This window comes from Amphiprion ocellaris, chromosome 11 (genome assembly GCF_022539595.1).
Source record: "Amphiprion ocellaris isolate individual 3 ecotype Okinawa chromosome 11, ASM2253959v1, whole genome shotgun sequence".
Classification (NCBI taxonomy): domain Eukaryota; kingdom Metazoa; phylum Chordata; class Actinopteri; family Pomacentridae; genus Amphiprion; species Amphiprion ocellaris.
In genome coordinates, this window is record NC_072776.1 from 13,389,800 (window position 1) to 13,409,477 (window position 19,678).

The 19,678-nt window shown below is 40.1% G+C and overlaps 1 protein-coding gene across 1 annotated transcript; it reads right to left on the reverse strand.

Annotated features, from left to right (window-relative positions):
• Window positions 1-214: 214 nt before the first annotated feature.
• heg1 (heart development protein with EGF-like domains 1) lies at window positions 215-18,706 on the reverse strand. Its single transcript, XM_023270161.3, has 14 exons — window positions 18,245-18,706; window positions 10,522-11,671; window positions 7,625-8,142; window positions 6,496-6,609; window positions 4,924-5,046; window positions 4,702-4,805; window positions 4,554-4,609; window positions 4,140-4,300; window positions 2,979-3,113; window positions 2,802-2,844; window positions 2,672-2,709; window positions 2,463-2,550; window positions 1,637-1,814; window positions 215-1,488 (listed from the first exon to the last, which is right to left on the reverse strand). Exons 1-14 carry the CDS (start codon window positions 18,516-18,518, stop codon window positions 1,345-1,347), a joined length of 3,126 nt encoding a protein of 1,041 aa, XP_023125929.2. The 5' UTR covers window positions 18,519-18,706; the 3' UTR covers window positions 215-1,344.
• Window positions 18,707-19,678: the final 972 nt, after the last annotated feature.

Genomic DNA, 19,678 nt, shown 5'->3' on the forward strand with positions numbered 1-19,678 from the left:
AGTCGGTTTCCAACTGTCCTTGCTGAACAAGTCACATTTCTCCACAGTGTTCACTCATTTTTAAGGTCCCTGGAGGTCTGAGGACGATTCCTGACACAGGAACGGATGAGTGACAGTCGTGGGGTAGAAAACAATACCGCAAAAGCTTAGAAAGATTTTAAATGTTTTTTTCTTTAAAAACTCAAAGACTGCATCAACCAGAGTGGAGACAAAATGCTGTGCAATTTTTTTTTAATTTAAATAAGCGCATCTGACTAAAACGCCAGAATGAACAGACCACATAAACACAAAGAGAGAAAACACTCATAAAAATAAGAATCCATGACAGAAGTAGTTAATTATGATACATCTTTACATTCAAACAGTTATGATCCTTCTGGTATACAGATAATTATTCCTCACACACACATCACAAATGGCAACATATAAGAAACACACACACACAAACTTGCTCTCCCTCTCTCTCACACACACAAATGTAGACACACATGCACTTGAAGCCACAGGTTCATCCCTCTAAAGTCTGTCAGTGTGTAACTATGAGATGTCCATTATGCTACATGTCAACAACTTGGCCATACATGGAATAAATAAACACTGGCATTTGATTTAAAAAGTCATTCCTCAGTTTCTATGGGCACCGAACCAAATTTGGGCATCCTTCACTGGTTTGTTATCATCATGTTCCATCAAGACTTCATTCTCTAAGATTATTTTCAAATCACAGCAGTGGCACACACATATTCATATTTCAGCACTCAAGGAACTACAGTATCAGTGTTTTTGCATGTTCTAGTCGATTTGCAACATGTCACATTTCTTCGTTGTGAGATGTTTCCCCACATTCTCAGTGAGCATGATGGGAACATCATACACGCTTTTACTCATTGTGCATGAATGTAGTGCAGATTATTTTCCTCTGCAGTGCATTTACCTGGCAGCAAGAGAGGCAGAAATGATGCTTACTGCTGTGGATCACTGACACTGAAACAAATGAGAATCAGTGGCTGCACGGAAAGCGACGTCAAGTGTATATGACTTGAAGGAAATGAGGTAAAACATGCAAAAACAACAAAATGGTTACAAAAGAACACATTTTACTTGCAAAAATGTGTACTTCCCCTATATGCACACACACATACACACACATTTACATATATAGTTTGCAGCCCTGAACGCAGGTAGTCAAATGGGTTTTCAGAAACAGTGCCGCTATTGCATAATGTCTATTAGCATTGTCACTGTGACAGAAAATCCTCATGACAAATCAATTGTGAGTAAAAAAGTTGCAAAGTTTTTAGGGGGTGTCTATGTGTGTGTGTGTGCGTGTTCAACGTGGGACACTCAGAAATAGTCTCTTCTCCGTGAATCGTCACTGATGAAAGAGGGGTTCCACTGGGCTGGGTAGATGCACGAGTGGCGAGATCCCGGCAGACCTGTGAACGGGTACAGGCCATTTCTCTCTAGGTCGGAGTTACGCAAAGCAGGCTGAGGGAAATTACACAGAGAGAGAAAGACATTTAAGTAGATGACGTCTTCAACAGTGGCAGTTGATAAAGTGATCTGTCAGCTGCATCGACACATAAAAACTTTCACATGAAAGTCAAATTTAGGAGAGGGAAATCTGTTTCCTTACAGAGTAGTAAATGTCCGTCATCTGTAGCAGGTTTTTCGTGCTGCCGTTCTCTTGCATTTCTATGGTCTCCCTGCCCCACTCCATGGATATCCGGTTATTTTTAGGGAAGTCTGCATACGGGGACATCTGCAGGTCGGCGCTCCTGAAGATAATCTTATTGATGTCATTTTTGTCTTTCCTGAAAGAACAGACAACAGTTTAATTTTTGCCAGAGATTCAAAGCATTTCCTACTGAAACTATCTCAAAAATGTGCCTTTTTTCTTATTATTTGTTTGAACTAATCTAACCATCCATCCATTATCTATGCATCACTTAATCCTTATTAGGATCGCCTATCCCAGCTGACTTAGGGTGAAGACAGGGGACACTCTGGACAGGTCACCTGTCTGTCACATGGTTACACTTAGAGACAAACAATCACTCTCACATTCACACCTACAGACAATTTAGAATCACCAATTAACCTCAGCATATTTTTGGACTGTGGGAGGAAGCCAGAGTACCCAGAGAAAACCCACACATGCTCAGGGAGAACATGCAAACTAAATGCAGAAAGATCCCAGGCCTAGGCAGGGACGTGAACCAGGGATATTCTGGCTGCAAGGTGACGGTGAGAACCACCGAGACACTGTGCAGCCATGAACTAATCTAGAAAATTAGAACTGCTTTACAATTTGGGATGCCGTGTTTCTAGTTTTTAAATTAATTATTTGAAGAAAAAAAACAGTAGAGCAAGGCCCACTTGTGTACAAATATTTAAAAGTATTTTATGCTGTGTTTTATCTAATAATCCGAATTAAACAACAAATCAATTAGAAATCTTACTTGCAGCAGGTGACGATGAGAGCGATGACCAGAATGAGGAGCAGGGCGCCCCCCGCAGGTGACACCACGACTGCAATCAGTTTGTAAACTGCAACAGCAAATAACAGCTCATTAAATACACTGACAGGAACACATAAAAACTTTCTTCAGAGACAGTGATAGTAACTTCTACTGAACAATGAACAACATCAAGCTATTAGACTACTTACAGTTTCCACAATTGAATCCTCCAAACCCAAACATGCACCTGAAAAGCAGAAACGGAAGCTGCAGTTGACCGAAACCATTCAATACAACTGAATAGATATTACAGGAAACATGAAAGATAGTTGAACTTACGGGACACAGGTGCCATTTTCCAGCTTGTAGCCGTCTCCACATTCTGAAAGATTGTGTTTAGAGAGTTGGAATTACACACACTTCAGCATAAAAAGGCATGTTTTTAAGCAAAAGCAAATGATTATGTGGTCATCATTCTCCAGTTTTTGGGTGTGACGTAAATGAAAAAGAGCTTACCTAAGCAGGACAAATCATCAGGATTGTGTTTGTAGTATCCAGGAAGACACTGGCAGTAGGCTGTGCCACTGCTGTCTGTGCAGGTGGAGCGTTCAGTAACACACTGAGTCTTCTGAGCCACACAGAGACTCTCCACTAGAACACACAGCAGGCAGAATTAATCACAACACATTACAATCTAAATATGACTTAGACATTAGAAAATTACAGTTTACTTCTACTATTTTAATCACATTATTGCTATGTATGCGAAGTTATAGTGCTTGTATGATATATTTTGATGTTTAAAGTTCCTCTCCAGTCATTCATTAAACCCCTAAACTTAAAAGAACTACTGACCAGAAGAATAAACTACTATATGAAACAACTACCTATCTTTTTTTCTTGAAACATCATTAGTTATGTAATTAATATCAGTTAAATAAAGATTATTATTATTTCAGGAAAGTTACATTTACCATCATTTGATTCTGGTGTCAAGTAGCTTTCAGTAATTTCAAGTCAACTTTATTTAGATTATATTTTCATGTCCCATAATTTTAGTAATGCCAAATCTGGCCAATCTTGATGTCCTTGCTATTGTTGCTTAAACAAACAACACATTTATGTTTTTTCTTCACACTTACATTACGCCCCGATCATCCTCTACCTGCATGCCAATCAGATGCATGACACCCTATTTTAGTCCTAAATTGTAAGATAGAACATAAAGATGTAACTTGACAGTCATGAAACATTTTAACATGAAATTATGTTTGGTATTTTTGACAATCTTTATTTAGAAAGAGTGGTATTTAGGGTCGTCGACAGAGTACATGAAGATATCTGTGTCTTTCTCCTTCAAAATGACTGACAGAGTGTGATACTTTAAAATAGTTCACTGTATGAAAAAAGTATAGGTGATCTTGGGTGTTTTTCATGAAGTTGTTGAAGTTTTTAAGCAATAACTGAGTAACATTTTCTCAAATACATCATGAGACAGTCCTAGGTATAATTATTTACGACTACACTGTGCCCTCTAGTGGCCAGTAGCTAATATGTCCACAATTACTCTTGAAAGCCTCCAAGCTCACACAAGCTCCAGCTGGAGATGGTACAAAATCTGTTCAAACCCAGTTGAGCGTGACTGTGTTCACTTCAGTTTCTGTTTATTGTACTTACCATGGTACGTGAGCTGGTGGTGCAGGACCATCCGGCAGTGGGCCAACGAGGAGCTGCAGTTGCTGAGAGACATCTGGATGCTGTTGTAGACCTCAGCAGTCGTCACGTCGGTGGAGATGGAAAACATGTTGACAGCCAAGATACGAACCCCGTCCTCCTCTCTGTGGGGAGGAGATCAGAGGTTAGTATAGAGCACTGTTTGGTGTTTTAAGTGAGAGGGAAACATATTGGAATCCTCCTCACACTTGCTGCTTTGGACAAGAGATACATTCCAGTAAGTTAGTTGTTTCAGTTTCTGGACAAATGGCCGAACTAGCGCAAAGAAAACTCCTAAAACAAGTCAAACCTCCATTATGAACTACAGTTAGTCCCACTTTGCAGAAACAGTAAAGTGTAGTGATGAGAAGAACTCACTTCTTACTCAGCGTTGAGCGACTGTAACCTCGAAGGACTGACAATGACATGTTGAGCTGCAACAAAGACAAAGACAGGATGTAACACACAGAAACCCAGCGGAGGCTTTCTTAGAAAAGAGCAGAGAGGATGCAGTGGTGCCTCTCACCAGCTGAAGGATCTCTCTCTGGATCTCATGCATGGTTGTGCTCTTGAGGATGGCAGGGTCATGTGGCAGTCTGTTAACGCTGAAAGTTCCCAGAAATGTCTTCGCTATAGAAGGTAAAAAAAAAATTTAAAAAATTCTGTGAGTTAGTGAAAATATGGAGTTTGAGAAAATAAACTTGGACCAGAGAAACAATAATTAGAATACACTTGTATGTGGTATTACCTCTGGTGCATGTGCGTCCATCTTCAAGGTCAAAGCCGAGCGGACATTCACAGCTGAAGGAGCCTCGTGTGTTCACACATTTGGAGCCAGCGGGGCAAGGGTCCTGCTCACACTCATCCACATCTGAACACACAGTACATCCAAGAGTTATAATATTACACTTCCATTACAGTCTGCGTAAAGGAAATTCAGACATTTATTTTGAAACACATGACCCACGTCAGAAAATACTTGCTATAAACACATGAAAAAACTGAACTATGTGGTACTGAATGGTGAAGTTGTTTGCAGTGATTCTCCTGCTTGATCACAAGCTACTACACTTATTACAGGAAGTGGAATACAGTTTGCTAGCTCACTATGCCTTTGTTCAGCAAATCAGTCTTTCAGGGTTAACGGGATTTGCAGAACAGTTTGGCTACCTTGTTTGAATTTCCTAAAACGATGAGATGAAGAAGAGTTGGACTAATATTGTGAATAACTGCAGTGATGGAGGGCTGAGGATCATCTCTAACACTTGATTTCACCGGTATCTTCATTTACATCAACTTCACTTAGTTCACAGCTGAGAACATCGGCAGTGTGCGTTTATGATTTCACATCAATCTTGCTGGTTCCATTAACCCTCCTGTTATCTTCATTTATGGGCACCAAAAAATATTGTTTCCTTGTCTGAAAAAAATACAAAAATTCTGCAAAAAAATTCCACAATTTTCTGAAAATTTGCAAAACCTTCAGGAAGAAAATTCCAATAATTCCTTAAAAGTTTCCATTAAAAGTTTTATTTAAAAAAAAAAATCCCCCAAATTTGGCAAGAATATTCCTGTAAATATTTTTTAAAAATGAGAAAATCTTCCAAAAAAATCCTAAAAATATCTAAAATGATTACATATATATCAGTAAAACTTCTAATATTTTCTTGAAGAACATTCACATAAAAATCAACCAAATCCAGTGAAATTCGCTGGATTTTGGTTGATTTTTTTGTGAATGTTTTTAAGAAACATTTTTAACATTTCTTTTTTTCCACCAAAAAATGCTGAAAGATTTCCCAAAAATGTTGAAAATATGGACATCAGAAGTTTCACTGTGAAAATATATATTTTTTTCACATTTTCAAACTTTAAAACGGGTCAATCTGACCCGCAGGACGACACGAGGGTTAAAACAAACTCAGGACCATTTACATAGTTAGTGCAGTTCATTTAAGAGAGGGTAAAAGCTGTCATCAGCACCTTCAGAATACCGCTGATTTTTAATTATCTTAAAAGTAATTTATTTCAATTCAGCTGAGTGGTTAATAACATACCTTTCTCTTATGTGACAAACTCAGACAACAGATTGATTCCTGCTTCAGTGACTTTAAAAGACACTTCACTAACTCTCTAAACCTCAGTCACATCTCAACCTTCAGCACTTTTATTCTCATAATGAAAAACTTATTTGATTCTGAAATACTTTGAATGTTTCATTTGTTGTGTGTGCCGAAACACAAAACCTGAGGTAGCATGCTGGGTTGGGATTGTTGTTATACTGTTATACTACTAGGAAGAAGAAAGCAGAGAATCTCACCCTGGTTGCAGGTCGTTCCTGTCCACGCCTGCTGACACTGACAGGTGAACTGATGCCTTTTATAGCTGACACACATCCCTCCATTCATACAAGGGTTTGTCACACAGGGGTTTCCTGATGTTTAGAGAGGAGAGAAAATGTTTGAACATAAAATAGAGAAAACAACCCTTAAAAACATGAGTATCAGTGTGGTTTCACAGTGACACTTTTCATGTAGCACACCTGGTCTAATCTCAGTATTTTTCCGTTCTTGTGTTTTGGGTTTTTTTTGCATCAGACTGTACTGATACAATAGAGTAGAAATATCACTGCGGTAAAATCAGCCCCGGATTCTTCCATTTTAAGCTGCACATTAGAGCCATTTCACACAAGTGCACCACTTGAAAATTCATCCTCAACTAGGTTCTTCAGACCAGACAGAACAAATGTGGGGTAATTTGAATAAACTCACTTTGCCATCCATCAATAGACATCGATGTTTGCTTTTTTCATTACTATGGCACTTACTGACACTTAGGATGAGTATTGTCCTTAAACATATGCACCAAAAACTGAAGACTCCTAATATAAAATAAATTTAATACAAAAACTTAAACTCTTAACTTAATTCATTTAAATTAACTTAACCCTGTAAAATCCACTGTTGCAAAAATGCAACAGCAGTTTTATTCTTCTAATTATATGCAAACATATATCATTTTTGCTTGTTTTTTGCTCTTTTTTTCTATGTTTGGCTTCATATATATATATATGTATTAGTTATATTAGTTTTTTGGCTCATTTTTTCTATATTTGGGTCTTACAGGGTTAAAACCTTAATTTTAACTTGTGCTTTAAAGTTTGGTTCATTCTTGGTTACTGTAGCATACACTATGTGATACATCAACTAAAGCTAACCCTCCCTCCATCTCCAGTCAATTTCTTCAGATTATCTGTTTATTTTTAATGCTTTGAGATAACTGTAATCCATTATAATATGAAGCAATTTCATATGAATATTATGTCATAATTGCTAATAGCCTAATGAATGAAAGAAAGCATAAACCTAAACAACCAAAAGAGCAACAGAACGCAGTTGTAGTCTCAAATCTACAGGTCAGAGATTGCTATCTAAAGTAAAACTACTCACTTGGTGGTGGTGGTACGTTAGTGGGTTGGACATCAGTGGGGGATGTTGTCACTACCAGCACTGTGGTTTCTCCGTCTGTCTGTTTCCTAGTTGTCTGCAGAGCCTCTGTACTCTTGGTTGGGTTAGTGTGGGTGTAGCTGGTGGTGACGTACTGGCTGTGAGATGTTGTGGTTCTCTGAGTTCCTGTGCTTGTTTCAGTGCGCAGGGTGGTGACTTTGGCAGGTGTAGGTGCAGTCGAAGGCCCCTGGGTTTGGCTGGGTGAGACATGGTGAGTTGGGTGAGGTTCAGAGGTGTGCAGGACCAGGGTGGCGGCCGTGGTGGAAGGAGCAGTGTACGGGATGGTGGCCTCAGTAGGAGACTGTGGAGTAGAGCTGCTAGACGAGCTACTCAGCCATGACGATGAGGTTGCAGGCAGAGCAGAGGTGATGGTGGCCATGGTGGTGGTGGTGGTGATAGTAGTGGTGGTGGTGGTGGTGAAGGCAGAGGCTTTGAAAGTGTCTTCCTCTGTTGTCTGTGATCTGTTAAAGAGAAAATAAATCAATCAAATCTCTTATAGACTCCTCACAAAAGCAGAAAAGAACATATTAAAATACCTTTGGATTGATGTGACAATTTAATCAGTTAAGATACAACAGTAAAGGTTAGTGTCAGCAGTGAGCACCAGAATCACAAATGTTAGCTGATCAATCTTCCAGAAACTTGTTGCATTCTTTAAAGTCACACACTGTTCGGCAAAGGGAGAGATGAGTAAATATGGAAGCAACGATTGAGAAAACAAGTTTTCAGAATGGATGGCATTAACCATAATATAAAGATACAGAACATGCATACTGCCCAAAAAAAAGCAAATACAGTGGTCCCTCGTCTATCGCGGGGGTTACATTTCTGACCCCTCTGCGATAGACGAAAATCCGCAAAGTAGCGACCATATTTATTTTATTATTGATATATACTTTAAGGCTTTATAAACCCTCCCCACACACTGTATAACATTGCAGAGCAACACTATGAGCAGCGACCAGATATCGCTGTGAAATGGACAAGGCCAGATACTGAATGCTGCTATAGATGGGAAACGGAGGAGACTGATGCTACGGTCGCTGAGCCAATCAGCACCCAGCGCTGTATGTTATGCATTTTATTTCAATTAAATATTCTTTTAATATTTCTTAATTTTTTTATTATTTTTTTTAAACATTGTTTTCCATTTTTTAGGCTAGAAAATGCTTATTTTGCCACAAAAATAATCAAAATAATGTAGCGATCGCAGAGCCGGTCACTATGACTGAACTGTTGTGCTGCAGTGCACCATGGGAGTTTGGAGTGTTGGGAGTTTAAATCTTATTATTGTGGTTTATGTTTCAGTGTTACTAGTGTTTGTGTTTTATTGTGTTTTTGTGGTTTAGTCAGCCTAGTTAGTTTGCTTAAGTGCTATGTTGTCAGGACTGTGAGTGTGAAGTCTGGTGTGCTTGATGACTTCCTGCCACATTTGCTGTGAGGGTGCTTTCTGTGTGTCAAAATAAAAGCATCTGCCAGTTGCAGAGTGCATAAAAGGCAGATGTTCTTACTCCAGCAGTGTTCTTCGACGCAGCTCACCAGAATAATAAGTACATAAAAATACCTATATACTGCAAAATCCCGCGATGTCGTAAAAAATCTGTGATACAGTGAGATTGTGAAAAGTGAACTGCGATATGGCGAGGCACCGCTGTACCACACACTGCCTTTCAATAGGAATCAGTCATGTAGTCATGAATGATCTGCTGCTTATTGTTTTATGCTGCTTTTATTGTATTATTTATTGCATCCTGTATTTTGTCTGTATATTCTTGTTGATTTTGATGTGTATTTGTTATGTAGTTTGTGTTTTGCACTGTTCCTCATATATGTGTTATTGAGTTCCATGTATTTTACAGGCCCGACCAAAAGTCACATCAAATGAGCTTCGGCTATAAGCGCTGTGGTGTGTTGCATCGATTTATGCTGCATACTTGTTCCTATACAACTTAATATAAAAAAAAAAAAAAACTTTGTGGAATCAATGGAGGAAAACAGCCTTAGATCATTGGGATTAAATCCTTAAAGGTTCCTCTGTTGGTTATGGTCTCCATCAGCCTTCAACCTTTCAGATTTTCAAATAATTATAATAAAAACATTTCTAATTTAGTATATTTAAATATGGGTATATGTAAATAAATAATATATCTCTAATTATGTTTTGTGGTTGTTACAAACTTGCAGGTGGAAAATTAAAGTTGTTCAGATCTGAAGACCTTTACTTCTTCCATTCCTCAAGCCCTCCCAGTAGTTAGCATCCCAACTTTATGAGCCAGTAAGTATTCAACCCAGGCAGCATGTTCTTCCTGAAGGGGTCACAAACAGCAGCAGCTCATTGGTTTTCAGATCAAAACAGCCTGTTTACAACAGCCCTAAAAGCAAGGGTTATACAGTCATGGAGCAATGAGCCATCTGTGCAGTAGTTTGAGCCGGAACACTGAGAGATACCCTGTGGAGACGTGTGAAACTTTGATTAATTTGCTGAAAAGGGAAACTCTATGAAACCTTTAAAAGCAGCTTAACCACACCAACATCAGAAGCTGAGATATCATCAAAGTTCAGCCAAATGAATATTTTTCAGTCAGATGAAAGAAAGCACATTTAGCTTTATCTTTTGCTAAGGCTGGCATTGGTTATCTCTCCAGTAGCTTTGTAGGGCAGTTTAGAGCAGGACGTATTTGTCAAATTACTGCTTTCTCATTTAAAAAAAAAAAAAAACATCTGATTGACAAACCTGTTGCTACATGTGTGGACTAACCAAATATGTTACCTTTAGCTATTGTCCTATTATCAATTTAATTATCAATTAGGCAAAACACTTAATAAACAATAAAACATACCTTTCTGTAACAGTGACAGGTGTGGTGGTGAGGAAGACCTCAGTAACCAGCACTGGCCTCTGTGTCAGAGGGTCGTCCATTTCAGATGTACTACTACTGACAGTAGAGGGCACTGCAGTCAGACCCAAGCCCACACTCCCATCTCTGGTCTGGGTTGAAAACCCCTCGGTGCCCTCCTGGTTCTGAGCGCTGGAGCTTTGGGCTCCAGTAGAAGACTCTGTGGAAGTTCCAACACTGGAGTCGGACCCCTGGTCTGTCCCTGAGACGTTGGTAGGACCTCCTGCAGGTGAGGTGAAAGGAGGCGTGGAGGAAACCGAAACTTCAGACCGGTCAGTGCTGGGCTCTGTCACCCTGAGAGGAGGTGTCGAGTCAGAGGTCTGCTCTGATGCTGACGTCTGTCCATGCTGGCTGGAACTGGGGTGTGAAGTTAAACTCTGGGTTCCTCTGGAACCTGCAGGGCTCCCAGTCTCTGAATAGACCCCACTGAAGGAGTCGGTCCTGTGCTCGTCTGTAGTTTCCCTTCCATCTGTTCTTGTGGACGGGGCACTATGGGTATAGACCTCAGTCTGTGCATGCCTGGGAGGAATAACCCACGTGGAGGGAGGCTGATGGGAGTTTGAGTCTTCAGTAAAGGCAGACGTGCTGCTGTTGCTGGAGGAGGAGGTGACAGACAGTAGGGTCCTCTCTCCAGCTCGGCTGATGGTGGTGGTGTAGGTGCTGTCAGTGAGGACGGCTGTCTGCGACACTAAAGCTGTAGCATCACCAAGTCTGAGGGTGGTGTCTGCGCTGTCCTGCGGCATGCTGGCATCATCTGTAAACATCCAGGACCTGGCCTCCCAGGACACAGCACGAGAGATGCCTGGCATCTGGTCTGTGTTAGTAAAATCTTTCCAGTCCCTGCTGCTACTGCTGCTGCTACTGCTGCTGCTGCTGCTGCTGCTGCTGCTGCTGCTGCTGCTGGTGCTGCTGCTGCTGGTCCTGCTGGTGCTGCTGGTGCTGCTGCTACTGCTGCTACTGCTGCTGCTGCTGGTGCTGCTGCTGCTGCCATCAGTGGGGGTTACAAGGGTGGAGGCGAGTGGCTCAGTAGACAGACTTATGGCCTCTGGAGTCCTGCTGCTTGTTTCTGCGGAGGTTTGTGTCTGCTCGGTGTCTATGGATACAGAACAAAATAAAAGTATTATTAAATACTCACTTTAAAACAGATGTCATCTTAGTTTCACAATAAGTGTGTTGCAATGACGAGTTAAGTAGGCGGGTAAAACTGATTAAAAACTTATGGGGCAAAATGCCAAAAACGCTGGTTTCACATCGATTTGGAATCACACTGATGGGCTAATTGGACTATTTTCTAGCACTCCATAAAAATATATATTAAACACTGCTGATATTGATTTTCAAACAAGTAGTTAATAGTAACAGTAATAAAGTAACAGCCTTTCCAGTCAGTCATCAAGTACTAATGCTGAACGCTCATTAGTCCCGGTCACTTAAGTGTATTGTTTTTTGTTGAATATTTCATGTACATTTTATATTTCTTTATTGCATGTGAACTCTGAACTTTTGGTAAGCATTTTTTTTTACCCATGTCCTTAATCACTAGGTTGACATGCCATTATTTAAACAAAAATCATGATTTTTCTCTTTTGATTTCTCAGCTTGCTTTGAATTATAAATTGCCTATATGCTGTACACAGTGCTTTATGTCCATGACAGCTGTGGCCACCAGAGGGTGCTCAGCAGGTTGCATCTGGTCCATGCAGTCTGCAGAAAGTGGCGAGATGCTGTCAGAATGTTGCTTCCTGCAAAGGCAACGATTTTGGGTGGAGAACAACTGGCAGTCAGCTTGTCTACTTTAACAATGGCTTGAAGTCCTAAATATGGTGGTGACTGTCTCTGTTGGGAATCAGCCATTTCCTTCCTAAAGCTGAGTGAGCACAAGGCCCTGGCAGAGCGCTGTCACTATGGATCTGGGTGTGTATTCACATTCAGAGTCTGTGGAGAGTGTTTTTTTTATTTAGTCTGATTTAAAATCAAAATCCCCAAATACTGGCAAAAGTGAAATGTCAAGAAAAGAATGCTATTGTAGAGGAGGCACTGTTGTTTCAGATATGTTTTTTTGTCATTTTGCCTGACAGTAGAGAAAAAACAGGAACCAAGTGAAGAGAGCAGCAAAGGTCTCCAGCTAGAATCATTGATGCAATGTTCCAGTTAAAAGACATGCATCTGAAATATAAGAAAAAACATCACTGCCAGATACTCTCAGCCAAATGTAAATTAAGTTTAATCATTTTCTGTGTGAACTTATTCTCTTCAAGCTGCATTCATTATTTTTGTTTGCTTAGGGGAAAATGAACAAACAGTGAACATAACACTGACAGACTGCATGTCAAGGCTGCAACTAATATTTATTGTCAATGTCGATGAATCTTTGGATTATTTTCTGGATTAACCGATTACTTGTTTGGTCTATAAAATGTCAGAATGTTTTTTTTGTAAAAGTTAACTACTGTTCCCAAACTCCAAGATGAGATCCTCAAATGTGTTGTTTTGGCCACAACCAAAAGATATTCAGTTTACCGTGACAGAGGAAGAAAGAAACCAGAAAATATTCAAATAACTGCTGTGGCTCTAATATCAAACGTCCTAGCATGCAGATGCCTATTTACACACACACAGCAGATACAGGACATTATCACTCCGCCAAGGAATGTGGTGGAGTTATGTGACGATCGACATACACTTGTCCGTCCGTTATTCCGTCTGTGCACAACATTACTCAAAAATGGACTTACGGATTTGGATGAAATTTTCTGGGAAGGTCAGAAATGACACAAGGACCACCTCATTAGATTTTGAAAGTGATGCGGCTTATAGTCCGGATATACAGATTTGTTACAGATTTCTGTATCATTGCAAGATAGCGCAGTGTTTCCTCTAGGATTTTTTTCAGCAGCGGTGACAGGCTCTCCGGGGAGCCGTGGCGGTGTAAGCAAATAACACTTGACTGCAAATTTTACTTGTACAACCTATTTACTGAATGGCCAGTTGGAAATAGCTTTTTAAAGAATGAATGTAAAAATACAAAAAAAGTAAATAAAATATTTGAACAAGCTCATCTTAAAGCTTAAAGTGCAGTCAGCAGGTACATCATGGCATGCAGATATTAGCGTAGTGCTATCAATTAGTTTACTCATGTTAGCGACACTGAGTTGGCGTCGGGCCCAATGAACTGAAGCTACCGATATGTTACATAATGTTAGCTGGCCATCAATATTTTGTGAATGTCTATTTAACTTGTAAAATGTAGTATGACTTATCTTAAGCTAGTAACTTTTCTCCGGTAAGTCGCTGCCCTATTTTCCAAAACGACACTCCTCTGACTCTCTGACCTCCTGCCTGGGTGCTTGACATGACGTCACTTTCAAGGCCACACTCCTGCAAGCAATTAATGGCGTATTAACCCGACATATCAAAGAGTAGAGACTGAGCAAGATAGTTATCTGTAGTTTACGTTGGTCCTCACAAGTACCTAACACAGTGCAAAACTCTGCTGTGAAGGTGGAGACATGCGGCGGTGGTGTATTTGCAACAATTAATCTAAAAAAATTTTTTTCAAAAAAGAAATAAATAAATTTGAAGGAGCGGCAGCTAGGATTTAGGAATGGCGGCCCACCACTCCTAAATGAATGTAGATGAAACACTGTAGCAGCACAGCGTCACTGTAACTATGACAACAACTGAACACTACGTCAGCTGCCTGCTGATGATCACATGATTGGGATCCTACTACAAATCGACCATTGCGGACTTATCAGGACTTATCCATCCGAAATGTCCCATCGATTCCCGCCACACGCTACATATTTAGCTCACGCAACTTGGCATCTGTACATAATGTACACATGCATAACACAAACCTATGCTCAGCGCAAGTTCATTTTGTCTGTGGGTACATCTATATTAAATGGCCACATTCTATGTTGCTGTGATTTCTGATCATCAATAACTAATAAACAAATGCTGCATTTCTAACAATGCCATATGGGGGAATGGACAGCCTTGGCGGAGTACTGTGTCCTCTGAGTGCTTTTCTTGTCTTTCATTTGGAATTCTATTTCTTGACACTGGACTAAAATTAGTTCATTATTTCCTCACCTTTTTGCTGTTTTGTTCTACACCAAGTGTTTAGTAAAAATTCTGACTGCTAAGTGCTTAACTAGATTTACATGTTAGTCCCTAACTTTGTGTGGCCGCTGTTTGGCGCTAACCTGAATAAAACTGCCATTTTAGGGAGCATTTACTCAATGTGCAGGTGTTCTTTTTTCTCTGTTTTTGTTAACAGGAACTACAGAGTTGTGTGAGCAGCTTTAAATTACATAATTAGCAGCCCACAGATTGAATAGAGGTCTTAAGGTATCAAGAGCACTTAAGCACAAATCAGATGGCATTGTGTTGGTGTGTGAGGTCCTCCTCTGACCCTGACGTCTTTCACTGCCCATCTCTGCTGCTGTGCTGTCTGACAGCCTCTCATCTGGCTGATCTCCAGGACAACAGCACTCTGAGGAAGAGCGTCAGTGCCACCAGCAGCCACCGTCCAAAACCGATGGAAGGGAGAGTTCAACTGCAGAACAGCCCGTCCACAGGGAGTCTATGCAGAAGAGAACCGGGCCACCAGACTCTATTTTTCTGTCTCGCTTCCTCTGCATGTGTATCTCTCATTATTTCATTTTCTCTCTCTCTAGATCCAGTCTGGGCAACAAATCTCAGAATGGAACGTGGAGCTGGCAACAAGTGTAGGACACTCCCAGGTCCTCTGCTGATTATCTCCCAACTGCTAACACAGTTGTCAGTGTCATCCTTTAACATCTGTTATACTTCAGGAACTCTGTGGCTCGCATGTTAATTCTAGCAAAGATGCGAGGAGTGTTTTTAGCATATTAATGAGCTGAAGCGAAACTGTAGCAGCATTGGGAATAAAGTAGCTGATGTTCACTGTTGCCAGGGAGTTTTGCTGCGGTCATTCACATAACATCTATGACATTCACAATTCATTTTGTGGGTTAGTCACCAGATGAGTGTGATCTGAAAGGTTGGCTTTGGACAGAAGAGGTGATTCAGAGTGAAATCTGGCTCAGTCTTTCCCTAGCAGCATCTGCATCTTTAAGCAAACCTCGAGGTGAGGACGTTTGTACTGTGAAACTATAGCGGGCATTCCCAGTTTGACTATATGAATCAAGAAGGCTCCATATTTAAATCGTCACTAAACAGAGCACCAAGAAAAGCACATCTTGCTGCCATGGAGACAAATGATTTTTTTAGTTAACCCTCGTGCCGTCCTGCGGATCAAAATTGACCTGTTTTAAAGTTTGAAAATGTGGGGAAAAAAATATATTTTCACAGTGAAACTTCTGATGTCCAGATTTTCAACATTTTTGGGAAATTTTTGAACATTTTTTGGTGGAAAAAAGAAATGTTAAAAATGTTTTTTAAGAACATTCACGAAAAAAATTTTTTGTGAATGTTCTTAAAGAGAATATTAGAAGTTTTACTGATATATATGTAATCATTTTAGATATTTTTAGGATTTTTTGGGAAGATTTTTACACATTTTTTGATAATATTTACAAGAATTTTCTTGCCAAATTTGGAAGATTTTTTAAAAATAAAACTTTCAAGGGAAACTTTTAAGGAATTATTGGAATTTTCTTCCTGAAGGTTTTGCAAATTTTCAGAAATTTGTGGAAATTTTTTGCTGAATTTTTGGATTTTTTTCAGACAAGGAAACAACATTTTTTGGTGCCCATAAATGAAGACAACAGGAGGGTTAATATCACAAAACTTTCATCACTTTAATCACTTACTTTCCCCCAGTAAGTTGCTTTACCCATGCTTGAGGATTTATGGTAGATTGATGGTAACCAACTTGCAATAGTTTATATCAATAATGTTACAGTCAGAATAATGGTGGGTTAACATGAGAGCAATTGCATTTTGTCACTTACAGGCTACAAAACAAACAGAAGTGTACAATTAGGCCCGACATCCCAGCCATTACTGAACATTTTATGGCATACTGTTTTGGTTTTATGCTTCCCAGTGGCTGCATTATACAGCTTAAAATCCCAAACTGTTTCCATGCATACCCTTACAAGTACAATCCCCTTTCTTCCCACTGGGCTACAGAAGTATTTTTGCTTCCAGTACAGCAGCACATCTAAACCCTTCCTTTGAGGGATAAAATTTCTGTCAGTCCTCCAAAAAAGGTATATAGCCGGTTAAAGCCCTTCTTCTAATGTTTTATCTTTAGCTGCTTTGAGCCAATACCACAGTGGTGGAATGTTCTGAGACGTGTTTCCCTAAAACTAAAGGCCATATGAGTGAGCGTAGCTTCTACCTCTTATAGTGTGATGGATGATATTTGGACTTGTACACAGGAAATTGGACCTGGAATCCCTTTCTCTCATCCAAAATTCTGGAGTTATGAATTGAAAAGGTGTATGTGGGTTAGCCTCAACTGCAGGTTCCCTTGCATGATCTATATTAACCACAAAGCATCATTTCTGGCATGTCTGTTTCTGCTCATGTGCAGCTAATCCTTTATGACAGCATAATAAAAAAAAGGGTGAAGTTATGCACCTTATCAACACCTGTTAAGAGCTGGAGAGCAAATGCCACGACCCTGTGTGGAAAATGCACCTCCTTATCTTAGACAGGAAGCTAGAAAGTTTTCAGATTTGAAATGTAGGCAGTGCAATGAGTGATAAGCTCATTAGTGGTTCTCTCCGTGGTTATTGGTGACCATACAAACTGTATTCAGCTTCCTGAAACTAAGTGAATGGATCTAATTGATAAATTAATAAAGCTTATTAAAGCAGGTCCTTAGTTTTAACCTGAATTATCAGTGACAAAGTTCTGTTGAAGTGTGTTTTACAGCTCCAAGGATTAACCAGTTGTCAACTATTAATCGGCAACTATTTTGATAATCGATTAATCCGTTTGAAGAAAAAAAGTCTAAGTTCTCTGATCCAACTTTCTGAAATGGGATTGTTTTCTGGTTTCATTGCTTCTCTATGACAGTAAACAGAAAGTCTTTGGGTTGTGGACAAATCAAGACAGATGAGGACATCATCTTGACTTTTGGGAAACACCAATTGACATTTTTCACCATTTTCTGACATTTTACAGACCATTGACTAATTAAAAAATAATAATCGAGCGGTTAATAGACAAGGAAGATAAACATCAGTTGCAGCCTTATTGGTTTGACACTTCTTGTACTCTGAGCTCTGATAAATCAATAGAACATACAAGGAAGGAAGAGGCATTCATTTTGATAATCATTAAGTGTTTGTTGCTGTTGCTTTTAAAGAGTCGGAATGGTAACAACTCACTGGATCCAATCAATCAGCTCTCTCAGTCTGTCTTCATGAGACTAAACTAAGTAACTTTGAGTTTTGAGCTGGTAGTTGAACAAAGCACACATACTGAGTGTCAAGTTTATGTCAAGAAAATAGTGTGATTTCTGCCTGATACTAAGCAGTTGTATAGTACAATAGTATACAGCATCTAATACACAACACTCACTTCTTGTAATCGTATATAGTTGTGATTTAATCATGACTACTCCACCCAAAATGATGGGATATTTCACAATGTTTGATTCTTTTCCGTTGCACCTTGCAGTCATGTGAAAGGGACAATGAAAAGCACACTGAGATCCTACCGAGGTCTGCAGCAGTGGCAGCGTGCGTCTCGGCAGTGCGTGTGAGCAGGAGGCTCCTCTGTGATGGTGATAAACTCTCGCTGGAGTATGAAGTTGAAGTTGCATTGTTTTCCCTGGTGCTGACTTCGTCTGTGGCCGCCGAATAATAAAATCCCTCCGTTGCCGGATCCGTGCTGTTGTTACTGGGGGTCCCTGCCCCGAGGGGCCCCGGTAGACCCAGCAGGAGGACTGACAGAGACAAACCGAGGACGTGATTCAAAAACCACGTTTCCATGATTTCCAAGACCCCAAAACGGCCGCCGATAGTTTCCGAAAAGTCGAGTGGATGCCGGGGAGTCTCCCGGGGACACCATGGGAGGAGCGCTGCGGCTTTTAGTGAAGTTTTACTAGGAAATGGATAAATCCTGGTGGAGGTCCGGAGGAGATCCGCTGCTCAGACGGCGGGGAACGGAAGATAACAGAGCCGAGGGAGCAGCCTGTTATCGCGGCGGAGGAGACCGGACTCCTCCCCCTGGCCCAGCACGCGCGCGCGCGCGCGCACACACACACACACACACACACACACACACACACACACACACACACACACACACACACACACACACACACACACACACACACACACACACACACACACACACACACACACACACACAGCCCCGTTATTCAACCAGTAGCCGCCTGCAGGTGTCGGAAACATCCCCCTTAAATCTGCTCCTTTTACCGCCAAGAGAGTGATGCTAGACGGACCCGGATAATACACCAAATTACAGGGTAAACTAAATGTAAAATCCTGAAAAGACCACCTTACACCACCCTCAGGGAAAGAAAACTCCCCAGAGAAAATAAAACTTACCTCAACAGTTCTTTTGATCAATACAAACTTGCTCTTTATGCATAATATTAACTTTCTTTTCAAATGCTGATGTTGCTCTGACTTTAACTGCAACATAAATATTAAGTCACGCAGAAATCATTTATTTAACCTTTTAAGTTTTGCCAATTAATTTTGAATTAATAGGTATATGACAAAAAATGAAACTTTGCTAGAACTTAATTATCACTGATATTTAAATTTCTGACATTATATAAAATCACCAATTAGCAAGGATGCTTCGCCAACATTAGCGAAGAATTCTAGCTAGCTAGCTATGCTACAACAAGCTAATATAACATAATGTTATTAGCTTAACATAGTCAGCTACCTAGCCATTCACCGGCAGTTGTTGCCTAAATGATTTGATTATTACCCATTGCATTTAAATTAATAGGTCTAGGACATAAGTTTTAACTTAACTGTAACTTCACTATCATTTATATCTAAATTCCTGGTGGAAAAATAATGTCAAATCTGCTGAGATGCTTAACTGCTACTAGCAAAGAATTCAAGCTATTGTAAGCCTTAATAGTTGATGCTCACCTCTCCTGGGCTGT

Coding starts and splice junctions, on each gene's coding strand:
- heg1 (XM_023270161.3), bottom strand. CDS start 18,518: ATGGAAACGTGGTTTTTGAATCACGTCCTCGGTTTGTCTCTGTCAGTC. Junction 2,845..2,978: donor TGATGATTTGTCCTGCTTAG/GTAAGCTCTTTT, acceptor ACAATCTTTCAG/AATGTGGAGACGGCTACAAG. Junction 2,551..2,671: donor AGGATTCAATTGTGGAAACT/GTAAGTAGTCTA, acceptor TTGCTGTTGCAG/TTTACAAACTGATTGCAGTC.